At 42.3% G+C, this 12380-nt stretch overlaps 1 protein-coding gene across 6 annotated transcripts in view; it reads right to left on the bottom strand.

Moving 5' to 3' along the window:
* MYT1 (myelin transcription factor 1) overlaps positions 1-12380 on the bottom strand; it is a 182024-nt gene that overhangs the window by 59050 nt on the left and 110594 nt on the right. For all 6 annotated transcript variants that reach the window (XM_067468242.1, XM_067468240.1, XM_067468239.1 and 3 more), the window contains exons 7-10: positions 10953-11768; positions 9912-10046; positions 4514-4604; positions 1002-1115 (exon numbers count right to left, since the gene is read on the bottom strand). In XM_067468242.1, the coding sequence (XP_067324343.1) occupies positions 1002-1115; positions 4514-4604; positions 9912-10046; positions 10953-11768 (1156 nt within the window). The remainder of the gene's footprint in view (positions 1-1001; positions 1116-4513; positions 4605-9911; positions 10047-10952; positions 11769-12380) is intronic.

A 12380-nucleotide genomic window follows, 5' to 3' on the forward strand; every position in this document is an offset into this window, starting at 1 on the left:
GGAGATCATGTGTCTTCATTGTATGGTGCAGTTTTGTTTTCAAAAACTAACATGAAACTCTCCGTTATGGACAACATGATTGTGATAATAGTGGCAATGGCTACATGATTGTGATAATGTTTTCACCGTTTTTAATCTATTGTTTTATTACTGTGTTATATTTCTGTTATATTTGTCACATTTGTTGCGGCATCGAATTGTTGCCAGTGTAAGTCACTCTGAGTCAACCCCCCCCCCCCTTGAGGGGTTGAGAAGGGTGGGGTAGAAATGTTGTAAATAAATAAATATATTCTAATACCTGTTGTGGATACCGTAACCATGAATTATACTGAACCTTATACTTGGGCCAGAGGCATACCATAGAATTGCATTGGAGAATCTTGAGGGGCCCACAAACACTTCTGGACTGGGGATATTTCTTTTGGAGTGTGGTTGAATGAATCTGTGGATATCAGATCCAGGGATAAGGCACTTGCACTGCATTTTAAGCCATCATCCTATTAATCCAGGCTATGTCGCACTCCTAAAGGATCACAGTGGAAGAAGCTCAAAGGACAGATCATTTTGGGTTACCATGAACCAGAAAGAGAAGCATTTGATGGTGGCTTTCCAGCCCCGCTGCCTCACAATGTCAATATAATAGCTGTAATTCTCTGGCAGATTGCATTGCAATGTAATCAGTATGGATGCTGCTCGGTGCACTGTTAAAACCCCTTTGGCCTGTTGTTTCAACATTAATTGATGCTCCAGAAGCCGTTCCCTGTCCTGCGTGCCCTAATGAGAAGCATCAATTAAATTCTTACCGTCTGTTTTTCTAACATTTGGCAATAAGGAAAGCATTCGCAGGAACAAGACATGCTGGTAGTGGAATATAAGGAGGGAAACTATTTCTACTTTGAGAATTAATTATATTAACATCAGTGGGAGTCTGTGTTGGTGGAAGAAATAGGAGAAGAAAACCAGCAGTTTGGGATCCATGTTGTCCGACTTCAGTGACCAACCTGAGTATCCGATCAGAATTGGAGTTATTCTTTGAAGGGTCACCCGTCAAGGGTTGCTGCTTTTCGTGGGATTTGGCAAGCTTTTCAGCAGCTGCAATAGGGCACCCGGATAAGCTGTTGGTTGGAAGGAAAGAAAGGAAGAAATGATAGAAAAAAGAAGTGAGAAAGGTTGATAGGAAGGACGGAAGCAAGGAAGTCAATACAAGACTACTGTAAACTTGGTTTTACATTCTACTACATAGAATAAATTAAGTTTTGGACAATCCATGATGCTACCCAAGAATCTAGAAATCAGTGAGATAGCATCAGAAGATAACACAGTCCAATAAAAATCGGTGTCTTGGTTTTTAGGCCTATTCTTGGGGGGTTTTTTTGGCGGGGGGGGGGGGGCAGCACTGATTCAGAAAATTGCATTGGATGGACCACATCAGCTCTGATTTCTTAGATATGATGCGTCAAATAGCTGGAAAGTTTTTATTATAATAATAACTTTATTTTTACAACCCGCCTCCATCTCCCCGAAGGGACTCGAGGTGGCTTCTATGGGGCCAGGCCCAATAGTACACTTAAAACATAACACATTAAAATCACATCAACAAAACAATAACAGAAGCAATATCTATATAAATAAAAATGTAATGTTCATTTGTGGGATTAACAGAACTCAAAAACCACGGGATGAATTGACACCAAATTTGGACACAATATGCCAATGTATGTCCTTCACTCAAAAAAATGGTTTTGTCATTTGGGAGTTGTAGTTGCTGGGATTTATAGTTTTTTAAAAAAAAATTATTTAAAGAAATATTTTTATTGAGTACTGAATCCTACACTACTCCTATCTTTGAAACTCAGTTGACTATAGGTAACAGAAGTCACAGATAGCAAAACATCAGATGAGGTTGGAACTATGTAATATTTTCATGCTATGATTTACTGAAACTGGGATTTATTGTTCACCTACAATCAAAGAGCATTCTGAACCCCACCAATGATGGAATTGAACCAAATTGGCACACCGTTCTCCCATGACCAACAGAAAATACTGGAAGGGTTTGGTGGGCAGTGTCCTTTGGTTTTGGAGTTGTAGTTCACCTACATCCAGAGATCACTGTGGACTCAAATAATTATGGATCTGTACCAAACTCTACACGAATACTCAATATGCCCAAATGTGAACACTGGTAGAGTTTGGGGGAAATAGAATCTTGACATTCGGGAGTTGTAGTTGCTGGGATTTATAGTTCACATACAATCACAGAGCATTCTGAATCCCACCAACGATAGAATTGGGCCAAACCTCCCACACAGAACCCTCATGTGGGCCACAGCAACGTGTGGCAGGGGACGGCTAGTAATAGAATAAACAACAACATTAAACAATATATAAAACAAAACATCAGGAACACAACTAGTGAGTAAGGTGCAGTATTAAAAATAGTAAAATTTATCAATAAAGGTTGGCGTGAAACAGTGGTAAAGTACTTAATGACAGATTTGTGTGTGCGTCCTAACTGGGACCAGCTATCCAAGGAATTGTCCAGTCGAAGGCTCAGTGGAACATTCAGGTCTTTAAATCCTTGTGGAAAGTGGACAGGGAGGGTGCTAGATGGATCTCTCTGGGGAGGGAATTCCAGAGCTGGGGGCCCACGACTGAGAAGACCCTTTCTCTCATCCCCATCAATCATGCCTGAGATGGAGGTGGAACTGAGAGAACAGCCTCCCCAGAAGATCTTAGAGATCATGTGGGTTCGTAGGGGAAGAGGCAGTCATGAAGATAGGTAGGTCCCAAACTGTTTTTATCATAATTCTGTGCTTTTGGTATGAAATAAGTAGATTTTCATGCAGTACACTTTTCTTTTAATTTTTAATATGTTTCCTTCCTGCGTAAGATGTATTAATTTAAACATTACATTAAAATATCCTGATTTTTTATGGGTGAGCAGAGTGAAAAGTGGAAGATGTCACATTTTATGTATCTCAAAAACTAAAACTGATAGGGGAAAACTGGTGCCATTTTTGGAATCAGCAGGTCAAATATACCCAGAAACAGGCCCAACATTAGAGGCACCAAAATGTGTGTTGGCCACATAATGTGGCATGGAGCAAGTAGTGTCCCTTTTTTAAATTCTGCTGTTAGGATCCTATTTATGGCAGTTGGATGCTTTGCTGACTTATTTAATAATAATAATAATAATAATAATAATAATAATAATAATAACAACAACAATAATAATAATAAAATAAATAAATAATGCACTTTATTTATATTCCGCCCTTCTCCCCTAGGGGACTCAGAGCAGATTATGTCTGTTAGCAGACAGAGGCAAACACTCAATGCCTTACAGTCACATACAATGAGACACACAAACACAGAGAAGGCAAATGCTGCTCCTTTTTCATTTCTGGCTTCTGGAGGCAGTGCTCAGTTCTTCTCCATTTTCAAGCTGAGGAGCCTGAGTTGTTACTTCTTTTTCTAAGTTTTCTAAGATCTACAGAGACACTCGCTGGGACACCTCAGCAAGTGAGAGTCTAAAAGTGGCAGGCTCAAACCCAGAACCTCAATCAATGGCTGATACCAAATGAGAGACTCCCCCCTGGGCACACAGAAGACTGGGCGACTTGGAAGGCACTGAACAGACTGCACTCTGGCACCACGAGATGCAGAGCCAACCTCAAGAAATGGGGCCACAAAGTGCGAGTGTGGAGAAGAGCAAATCACAGACCACCTGGTGCAATGCAACCTGAGCCCCACCACATGCACAATGGAGGACCTTCTTGCAGCAACCCCAGAGGCCCTCCAAGTGGCCAGCTACTGGTCAAAAGACATTTAATCAACTACCATTGTTGGCTCATGTTTAACTCTGTTTTGTCTGTTTGTTAAAAATTTGTTAAAAATGTAATACAAATGTCTGGTTGCTACTGACACAATAAATAAATAAAATAATGTGGCTGGAGCATCTTTAGCCTTGCTCCCGTCTAAGTGGTACCTATTTATCTACAAACATGTGCATGTTTTTGAACTGCTAGGTTGACAGGAGCTTTGGCTAACAGCAAGAGCTCACCCCATCTTGAGGATTTGAACTGCTGACCTTCAGTTCAGCAGCACAAGGTTTTAACCCATTGCACCACCACAACCCCTAGTTGGGTTTTCTCCCAGAGTACCTATCACAGCAAGAGTCACAGATATTTTCTGTTCCCAGAAGTGCTGAATCTCAGTTTGTAGGTCTCAATATTTCATAACCTTTTCTTTTGTTTTTAATCCTGCAGGCCATGCCTTAACCACAAGATAGTAGCCACATCTCAAGGTTTCTATTTATGTTTGTCCCAGTGGCGATAGTGGTTAGAGTTGACCAATACATTGGTGGGTTTTACCAATGTATTGACTCACCATTCCACAACTGAATCCATGAGTTCACTCTATTTGGTATTAAAATTAATTTAATTTGGTTTTATACAACCTGCACTTTAGTGATGTTGGCATGAAACACCTCTGCTGAATTCGCACATACCTTCGGTGAGTATTGCGGTTACTGTTCACATGGCCTTGTCCGGTGCACCCAGGGGTTGGACATTTTAATACATTCTCATGCATGGCCAGGACTTTGCAATGCGGAAGGAAAAGAGAAAATTGTGAAAAAATCAACATCATTTTTTTTAAGGAGAGAAAACATATCTCATGATCTCAGCATTACCTGCTTCCATATTTTGAACTCATCATAGAAGATATTATTTATTTATTTACTTCATTTCTACCCTTCCTTTCCCAACCTGGGAGGGAACTCAAGGCAGCTTACGAATCAAGCAAAAATTCAATGCCACTGTAGAATTAATGCAGTTTGACACCACTCTAACTGCCATGGCTCAATGCTATGAAATCATGAGAGTTGTATACAAGTACTTAGAATCATAGAATCATAGAATCAAAGAATCAAAGAGTTGGAGGAGACCTCATGGGCCATCCAGTCCAACCCCATGCCAAGAAGCAGGAATGTTGCATTTAAATCACCCCTGACAGATGGCCATCCAGCCTCTGTTTAAAAGCTTCCAAAGAAGGAGCCTCCACCACACTCCGGGGCAGAGAGTTCCACTGCTGAATGGCTCTCACAGTCAGGAAGTTCTTCCTCATGTTCAGATGGAATCTCCTTTCTTGTAGTTTGAAGCCATTGTTCCGCGTCCTAGTCTCCAAGGAAGCAGAAAACAAGCTTGCTTCCTCCTCCCTGTAGCTTCCTTTCACATATTTATACATAGCTATCATATCTCCTCTCAACCTTCTCTTCTTCAGGCTAAACATGCCCAGCTCCTTAAGCTGCTCCTCATAGGGCTTGTTCTCCAGACCCTTGATCATTTTAGTCGCCCTCCTCTGGACACATTCCAGCTTGTCAATATCTCTCTTGAATTGTGGTGCCCAGAATTGGACACAATATTCCAGGTGTGGTCTAACCAAAGCAGAATAGAGGAGTAGCATGACTTCCCTAGATCTAGACACTATGCTCCTATTGATGCAGGCCAAAATCCCATTGGCTTTTTTTGCCGCCACATCACATTGTTGGCTCATGTTTAACTTGTTGTCCACGAGGACTCCAAGATCTTTTTCACACGTACTGCTCTCGAGCCAGGCGTCCCCCATTTTGTATCTTTGCATTTCGTTTTTCCTGCCAAAGTGGAGTATCTTGCATTTGTCACTGTTGAACTTCATTTTGTTAGTTTTGGCCAATCATCTCTCTAATCTGTCAAGATCGTTTTGAATCCTGCTCCTGTCCTCTGGAGTATTGACTATCCCTCCCAATTTGGTGTCATCAAACTTTATTCTTCTCAGCTAAAAAATTGCTGGTGCCTCACCAAATGAGAAATCCCAGGATTCGATAGCATTGAACAAATAGAGGGGCACGAGCTCACCAGCACTCCAAATGCACAAATGTAGATGCACCCATTGTCAATGGCTCAAATATCAATTGACCACTATTGCAAATAGCACAGTCTTTGCTAAGTGGCAACATTGGTATTTCCACCATTGGAGTTCAGATGATTCAGTGGAGAACATTAGCTGGATATGAGCAGTTCTGATATCCTTGTAGAAAGAGAGAATACATATGTTTATTTTTAAGTGATCTTTCAAAATGAATTTTCCCCCTTTGCAACTTCATTACATTTTTCCTGCCCATCTCGTTCAGGTACTTTTATGTGATTGGAATTGTATTTGCTTTTATCCATAGACTTTGATGGTTTTTTAAAAAAAATTTTAAAAATGATTTTAATCCTACTGCCTCCTGTGGCGATGACCTTACAACCAAAGAAAATGATGTGTTTAACTTCTTCTCAGAAAGTACATGGCTAGCATTTTTATTTGATTTGATTTATTTTTTTTAAAAAACACACCACACATGAGAGAAATAACAAGATGCCCCCTTGTCTTGTGGTTTCTCTCAGGTCTGTCCCCTTTGAAATGAACTGATAAGGCAGTATTTTGCATTATTGGCATAAGCACACACAGTAAGGCTTGTGAGGCTGCTTAAACATGTATTTCTGAGCTATAAGTACTGGTACCTATGTTTAATTGTTGGGAGCAGACTAGTACGGACTAGTCTGATTTTTAAAAGTTCTTGTAAAGGCTAGCAATGATGTGTTGTTGAAGGCTTTCATGCCTGGAATCACTGGGTTGCTGTGAGTTTTCGAGGCTGTATGGCCATGTTCCAGAAGCATTCATAGAATCATAGAATCAAAGAGTTGGAAGAGACCTCATGGGCCATCCAGTCCAACCCCTGCCAAGAAGCAGGAATATTGCATTTAAATCACCCCTGGCAGATGGCCATCTAGCCCTTGTTTAAAAGCTTCCGAAGAAGGAGCCCCCACCACACTCCGGGGCAGAGAGTTCCACTGCTGAACGGCTCTCACAGTCAGGAAGTTCTTCCTAATGTTCAGATGGAATCTCCTCTCTTGTAGTTTGAAGCCATTGTTCCGCGTCCTAGTCCCCAAGGAAGCAGAAAACAAGCTTGCTCCCTCCTCCCTGTGGCTTCCTCTCACATATTTATACATGGCTATCATATCTCCTCTCAGTCTTCTCTTCTTCAGGCTAAACATGCCCAGCTCCTTAAGCCGCTCCTCATAGCGTTTGTTTTCCACACCCTTGATCATTTTAGTTGCCCTCCTCTGGACACATTCCAGCTTGTCAATATCTCTCTTGAATTGTGGTGTCCAGAATTGGACACAATATTCCAGGTGTGGTCTAACCAGAGCAGAATAGAGGGGTAGCATTACTTCCCTAGATCTAGACATTAGGCTTCTATTAATGCAGGCCAAAATCCCATTGGCTTTTTTTGCCGCCATGGCACATTGTTGGCTCATGTTTAACTTGTTGTCCACGAGGACTCCAAGATCTTTTTCACATGTACTGCTCTTGAGCCAGGCATTGTCCCCCATTTTATATCTTTGCATTTCGTTTTTCCTGCCAAAGTGGAGTATCTTGCATTTGTCACTGTTGAACTTCATTTTGTTAGTTTTGGCCCATCTCTCTAATCTGTCAAGATTCTCTCCTGATGTTTCTCCCACATCTATGGCAGTCATCCTCAGAGGTTGTGAGGTCTGTTGAAAACTAAGCAAGTGAGGTTTATATATCTGTGGAATGATGTCCAGTGTGGGAGAAAGAACTCTTGTCTGCTTGAGGCAGGTGTGAATGTTGTAACCGGCCACCTTGATTAGCATTTAATGGCCTTGCAGCTTCCAAGCCTGGCTGGTTGCTCCCTAGGCGAATCCTTTGTTGAGAGACATTAGGTACTTGTCTGGAATTCCCCTGCTTTTTGAGTGTTGTTCTTTATTCACTGTCCTGATTTTTTTTTTTTAAAAAAATGGTAGACAGATTTTGTTCATTTTCATAGCTTCCTCCTTTCTGTTGGAATCTTCCACATGCTTGTGGATTTCAGTGGCTTCTCTGTGTCCTCTAACATGGTAGTTGTTAGAGTGGTCCAGCATTTCTGTGTTCTCAAATAATATGCTGTGACTTTAAAATCAGGACACTAAATTAAAAAAAAAACACCCCAAAATCAGGGGAATTCCAGACAAGAATTAAACAGGGTCAACTAACACCTCCAAGCAAAGGGTCCCCCAGGTAGCAATCATGCAGGCTTTGAAGCTACAAGGCTATTCAGTGATTATCAAGATGGTCAATTGCATCATTCACACCTGCCTCGAGCAGACAAGAGATCTTTCTCCCACCATGGACATTCAACAGATATATAAACCTCACTTTCCTAGTTTTCAACAGACCTCACAACCTCTTAGGATGCCTGCCATAGATGCAGGCGAAATGTCAGGAGAGAAAACTCACAGCAACCTAGTGATGATGGCTGGGATTCTGCAACAACTATTTTGTTGGGTTGTATTTTGTTGGGTTGTTGTAGGTTTTTCCGGGCTATATGGCCATGTTCTGGAGGCAATTTTTCTCCTGACGTTTCGCCTGCATCTATGGCAAGCATCCTCAGAGGTAGTGAGGACCTCACTACCTCTGAGGATGCTTGCCATAGATGCAGGCGAAATGTCAGGAGAAAAATTGCCTCCAGAACATGGCCATATAGCCCGGAAAAACCTACAACAACCCAGTGATTCTGGCCATGAAAGCCTTCAACAATACATTCAACTATTTTTTTTCTTGTTGTCAACCACCTTCAAGTCAGCTTTGACTTATGGCATCCCTATGAATGAAAGGCCTCCAAGGGCTCTTCCAGACAGAGCCTGTATCCCAGGTTTTCTGCTTTAAACTGGATTATATGAGTCCATTCTGCCAGATAATCTGGGTTAAACAGAAAACCTGGGATATAGGCCCTTTCTGGAAGGGCTCCAAGTCTACCCATCTTCAGTAGCCCTTGATCAAGTCTTGCAGACTCAAGGTCATGGGGTCCTTGATGTTCACATATTAATCTACTTCTCTGTCTCTATCTACTTCTCAACCAGATGACTCCTCAGATCTGGGACTGTCTGGAGACAATGCTTGTGGGTTTCTATCAGATTATATAGCCTCCTTGGTTTGCTGAACTAGCTGCTTTCTTCCTCTTCTTCACTTTCACATATATCATGCTTTACCTGGATTGTCCCATTTTCACGAGTGTCTGAGCTTCAAATCTTTGTCACTAATGCGTTCCTTCAAGTTGTTTATTTGTTATGGTGGTCTAAGGCAACCCTATGATGGGGTTTTCTCTTGGTAAGATATGTCCAGAGGGGTTTATGATTGTTTTCCTTTGAGGCAGAGGCCATCCAGTGAGTTGCTATGGCTAAGTGGGGAACTGAATCCTTGTCCCCAAATCTGCTGTCCAACACTCACATCATGACACCAAATTGGCTGCAAATCTACCAACAAAATATTAGCCAAGATCCTATCTTAATCATAGAATCATAGAATCAAAGAGTTGGAAGAGACCTCATGGGTCATCCAGTCCAACCCCTTGCCAAGAAGCAGGAATATTGCATTCAAATCACCCATCCAGCCTCTGTTTAAAAGCTTCCAAAGAAGGAGCCTCCACCACACTCCGGGGCAGAGAGTTCCACTGCTGAATGGCTCTCACAGTCAGGAAATTCTTCCTCAGTTGTGTGGTGCAAAACTCTTTACATGGGATGACAGACTGATTGTGCCATGCAACCCTTAGGGTGAATGGCAATATTGTGTAACTCAGCACACAACTGGATGCACCACAGTATGCAACTAAATACACAGCTGGAAAAGTTCTTGGACACTTTGAGCAGAGACAGACAGCTCAGCACGGGTTGAGAACGCCATGGTTGGTGCAACTCTGTTTCCATGAACCTGAATAGAAAATGGACACTATGCATCAGATCCAGAACTGGATTAATTCTACAGTGTAGATACGCCTTTCGCAGCCTAGTTGTGTTGTGTGAGTTGTCCCACCAAACCCTTCTTACTCTCTGGAGGGATCCTGTCTTTGTGCGGACAGCCGGACAAACTGCGATGGTGAGGGTAGAGCCCTGTCACATGACCCGTCCCATCACAGCCGGGAGTTGGGCATTTGATCTCACGCTTCTCTGGTCTCGATGGATCTGGAGAGAAGTGGAGAAGATGTCGCAGAATGAAAACCATGGGCCAAACAGAGGCAAGCAACATTTCACCAGAGATAGTCAACAACACAGATTGAAATCCTCCTTGTTTCCCTGCAAACTCATCACAAGGATTGCCTCCAGGGAAGAACCAATACATTGAATTGGTTTGTTCTTTTAGATGGCATTTCATTGGCAAGTCTCTGAAAGAGTCATGGAGTTTTCTAGGGGAACAGGATAGGCACATTTGGACTAAAAGAGTATGGAAAATGGAAACTGATGGGGAAAAGCAGTTCTGGGAATATTACCATTGTTGCCTTCTCTGCTTACAATATAATAATATTGTAATATAGTAATACTAATATAATAAATATAATTACTACTGATAAAATATGGTAATATACAATATCCTGTTTTATTATTGTATATTGTTATATTTTTAAGTTGTAATGTTTTTGATTGCGAGCTGCTTTGAGTCTCCATATGGAGAGATAATGCAGGATAAAAATAATACAACTGATACAAGAAGACTGGCCAATGTTCCAGATGGATGCTAGTTAGGAGATTGAGGTCATCTCCATTATCTGTCTCCCTATTTTTTTTTACTATTCTGATGTTTGGGTGCTTTTTCAAATATGTGGAGCTCCTGGGGAAGTGTAGAGGCCAAACTTCTGCATTTTGAAAATTAATTAAACCTACCCAATGGTATGCTGTTGTGTTCTACTATCTGAGCTGGTGATTACTACACATCCCTTTCCGTTTTCCCTGGAGCTGAACTGCCAGCAATGGAGAATTTGCAGCCTGGAGATGTTCCCTGAAAACTGAAGATTCAGGTCCAGACTTTGAGATCTGGTTGTGGCTCCCAGGCCCTTCCTACCCTCAGGTACTTAGTACAAAGTCCTCACTTACCTTTGCTGTAGTAGCTCTTCCTGATGGAGTCCAGGGCTTTGTTCTGCTTCTCCTCAACCTGGTAATGCTTCACATGCTCCCCCATCAGTTGCTGGCCAGGCTCCTTCACTACCTTCACTTGTTCCGCTTTCAGCGCAATTGCCTGTTCCAAGAGCCCCAGATTCCCCCGGGTCATCATGTCGTACATCTCCGATTCGTCCGTCACAGTGGATTTCTGGGAATGAGAATCATCGTCCTTGTCATCGTCTGACCTCACTTCCACAATTACAGAATACTCCGGCTTGGGACTGACAGTCGGTCCTTCACAGTGTGTTTTGGGGGAGTCCTGAGATGTATGAGGAACTTCTTCAGAGACCATTTCAGTTGCACTTTCCTCCTCCTCTTCCTCCTCTTCCTCATCTTCATAATCTTCCTCCTCCTCCTCTTCCTCCTCTTCATGCTCCTCTTCGTGCTCCTCTTCCTCCTCCTCTTCCTCCTCCTCTTCATCTTCATCTTCTTCGTCTTCTTCCTCCTCCTCTTCTTTTTGCAGTTTTAATGATTCCTCACAGCTCACCTCACCGTCTCGATGTTCCAGGCACAAATCACTGCTCCGTTCACTGGTCAGCTCAATGACTTCCTCGGCATCTTCCGTCTGGATGATTATCTCCTTCTCACATTCCTCCTCCCCTGCTTCTTCCTCTTCCTCTTCCTCCTCCTCCTCTTCTTCCTCTGTTGCCCCTTCATGAAGTGAATCGACCTTTTCGCTAACGCTGGAGACTTGCCCGTCACTTTCAGATCTTTCTTCCTTGGCTGCCAGATTGTCTTCTTCTGCTTTATCTAGGATGAAAAGAGAGGGGTATCTTCTTATTGCATAGGAACACACAAAGCTGCCTCATTCTGAGTGAGACCATTGTGCCTTCTAAACCAGTTCTGTTAAGTTTGAAATATTCTCCAACTGGCCCAATTTGACAGGGATGGTCTTGATTCATTTTCTGTCGTACCACTTTTTCAGCTGCTTTTTCCTCCTCCTCCCACCTTCCTCATTTATCCAGAGAGTACTTCTGTTCCTACAAGCTAAGTTCAAAGTACACACATAGTTTGCACTTAATTTACTCATCAGGTAGAGAGGGGAAGACCCAGGCAAAAGCAAATTACCCAGTAGGCCCAGGCAAAAGCAAATTACTTCAGCAAATCCTAGCGTGTTTATTCTTCCTCATTAATAACTTTTGCCATTTTAAGCACACTCCGATTTTGGCTGGCTGCTTTTGCCTTGGCTTTAATATATTTAATCATATTGGAGGGTATGTTCTAACTGGCAGCAATAGGTCTCCAAAGTTTCAGGTGACCATACCTGGGGATTTCTGATTTTCTTTGAGTACCATCGATCCAAGTACAAACTACAGGAAAAGGATTCCACCTCATCATTCCTGACAGTAAAAGCTCTTTGAC

The sequence above is a fragment of the Anolis sagrei genome, chromosome 4 (assembly GCF_037176765.1).
Source record: "Anolis sagrei isolate rAnoSag1 chromosome 4, rAnoSag1.mat, whole genome shotgun sequence".
In the NCBI taxonomy this organism is placed as follows: Eukaryota; Metazoa; Chordata; class Lepidosauria; order Squamata; family Dactyloidae; genus Anolis; species Anolis sagrei.